This window comes from Elephantulus edwardii, unplaced genomic scaffold (genome assembly GCF_000299155.1).
Source record: "Elephantulus edwardii isolate Elephantulus edwardi_28Jun2011 unplaced genomic scaffold, EleEdw1.0 scaffold00226, whole genome shotgun sequence".
In the NCBI taxonomy this organism is placed as follows: Eukaryota; Metazoa; Chordata; class Mammalia; order Macroscelidea; family Macroscelididae; genus Elephantulus; species Elephantulus edwardii.
This window is the reverse complement of record NW_006399976.1, coordinates 2,019,682-2,020,954: the sequence shown is the minus strand read 5'-3', so window position 1 is coordinate 2,020,954 and position 1,273 is coordinate 2,019,682. Positions and strand designations below refer to the sequence as shown.

Genomic DNA, 1,273 nt, shown 5'->3' with positions numbered 1-1,273 from the left:
CCCTCTCCAAGGACCGGTCTCTCCTCACTACATGTCCAAGGTAAGTTAGACGGAGCCTCAGAATCCTTGCCTCCAAGGAGCATTTTTTCCAAATAGTCTTTCTAAAAGAGTATGCAAAGAACTGCCTTGTTGTTGTCAACCACAGCTGATGATCTTGAGGGTTTTGTAAAACAAGAGTGACTATCCTACTCCTGAGAAACCCCAGCTGAGACCACACCGGAAGTGCGGCAGGCGACGCGACCTAATAACATTTCCGCTGCGATCTCGGAAATGTCGCAAGGGTACAGCAAGAGCGCTCGCGCTGTTAGGTCCAGCCAATCAAAAACCAGGGGCGTGGCCAACCAAGCAAATGCAGGGTTAGCAAACCGAAAGTGTTGCACTTTACCTGCCGGTTGTATTAGGGCGGTATGGAGGCTTACGAGCAGGTCCAGAGGGGCCCCCTGAAGCTGAAAGGCGTCGCGGAGCTCGGCGTGACCAAGAAGTAGGACTCGCGAGACCTCCTCCCCTGACCCCTAATGCCTTTTCTAGCATCCTCTTTCTTACCCGTCCATCTTCATTGCCATCTCCTTCTATTCCCTCTTAGAAAGAAGAAAAAGAAGGACAAAGACAAGGCGAAACTTTTGGAAGCGATGGGGACGAACAAAAAGAATGAGGAGGAGAAGCGGCGCGGCCTGGACAAGCGAACGCCGGCCCAAGCGGCTTTCGAGAAGATGCAGGAGAAGCGGGTAAGTTGCAAGCGAGGGGTAAGCAAGATGGGCTGGAGCTGGAGGCCGAGCAGCCGGAGAAGCCTCTTATTTTGGGCAGAGGATGCTTCATGAGACAGTGAGGATACAAGAGAGGCTGCGTCTCTCCGAGGTCTAGGATGAGAAGGCGCCACTTGTCTATGAGTGGATCACTGAGGGGACCGCCCAGTTCAGAGACGTGGGTTGGGTGGAGCCCAGCTGTCATTCATTTGATGAGACGTTTGAGTGAAAGTTTACAAAGCAGGTTGTTTTTTCATTCAACCATTCATACACCTTTTGTTATTTGAATCAGAACACTCACAGTGTATTTTCCCATTTATTTCCATTAATTCATTTGCTCTGCCCCTGGCTACCGGCAGGGCTTCATCCTGGGACAATGACTGCTTTTTTGAGAAAAATCATAGGTCTGACTAAGAAGTCCTGCTGGCATGGTGTATATGTTGGCTGCTAACCATAAGGTGGGAGGTTCAAAGCCACCAGGCATCCTGTTTGAAAAAGATAAACAATCTCTTATATTTTTTTTAAATAAT

General features: G+C 49.5%; 1 protein-coding gene across 1 annotated transcript in view; it reads left to right on the top strand.

Moving 5' to 3' along the window:
• Positions 1-407: 407 nt before the first annotated feature.
• FAM32A (family with sequence similarity 32, member A) overlaps positions 408-1,273 on the top strand; it is a 7,852-nt gene continuing 6,986 nt past the window's right edge. Inside the window, exons 1-2 of the mRNA XM_006898284.1 lie at positions 408-481; positions 584-725. Coding sequence (XP_006898346.1) covers positions 408-481; positions 584-725 — 216 coding nt within the window. The remainder of the gene's footprint in view (positions 482-583; positions 726-1,273) is intronic.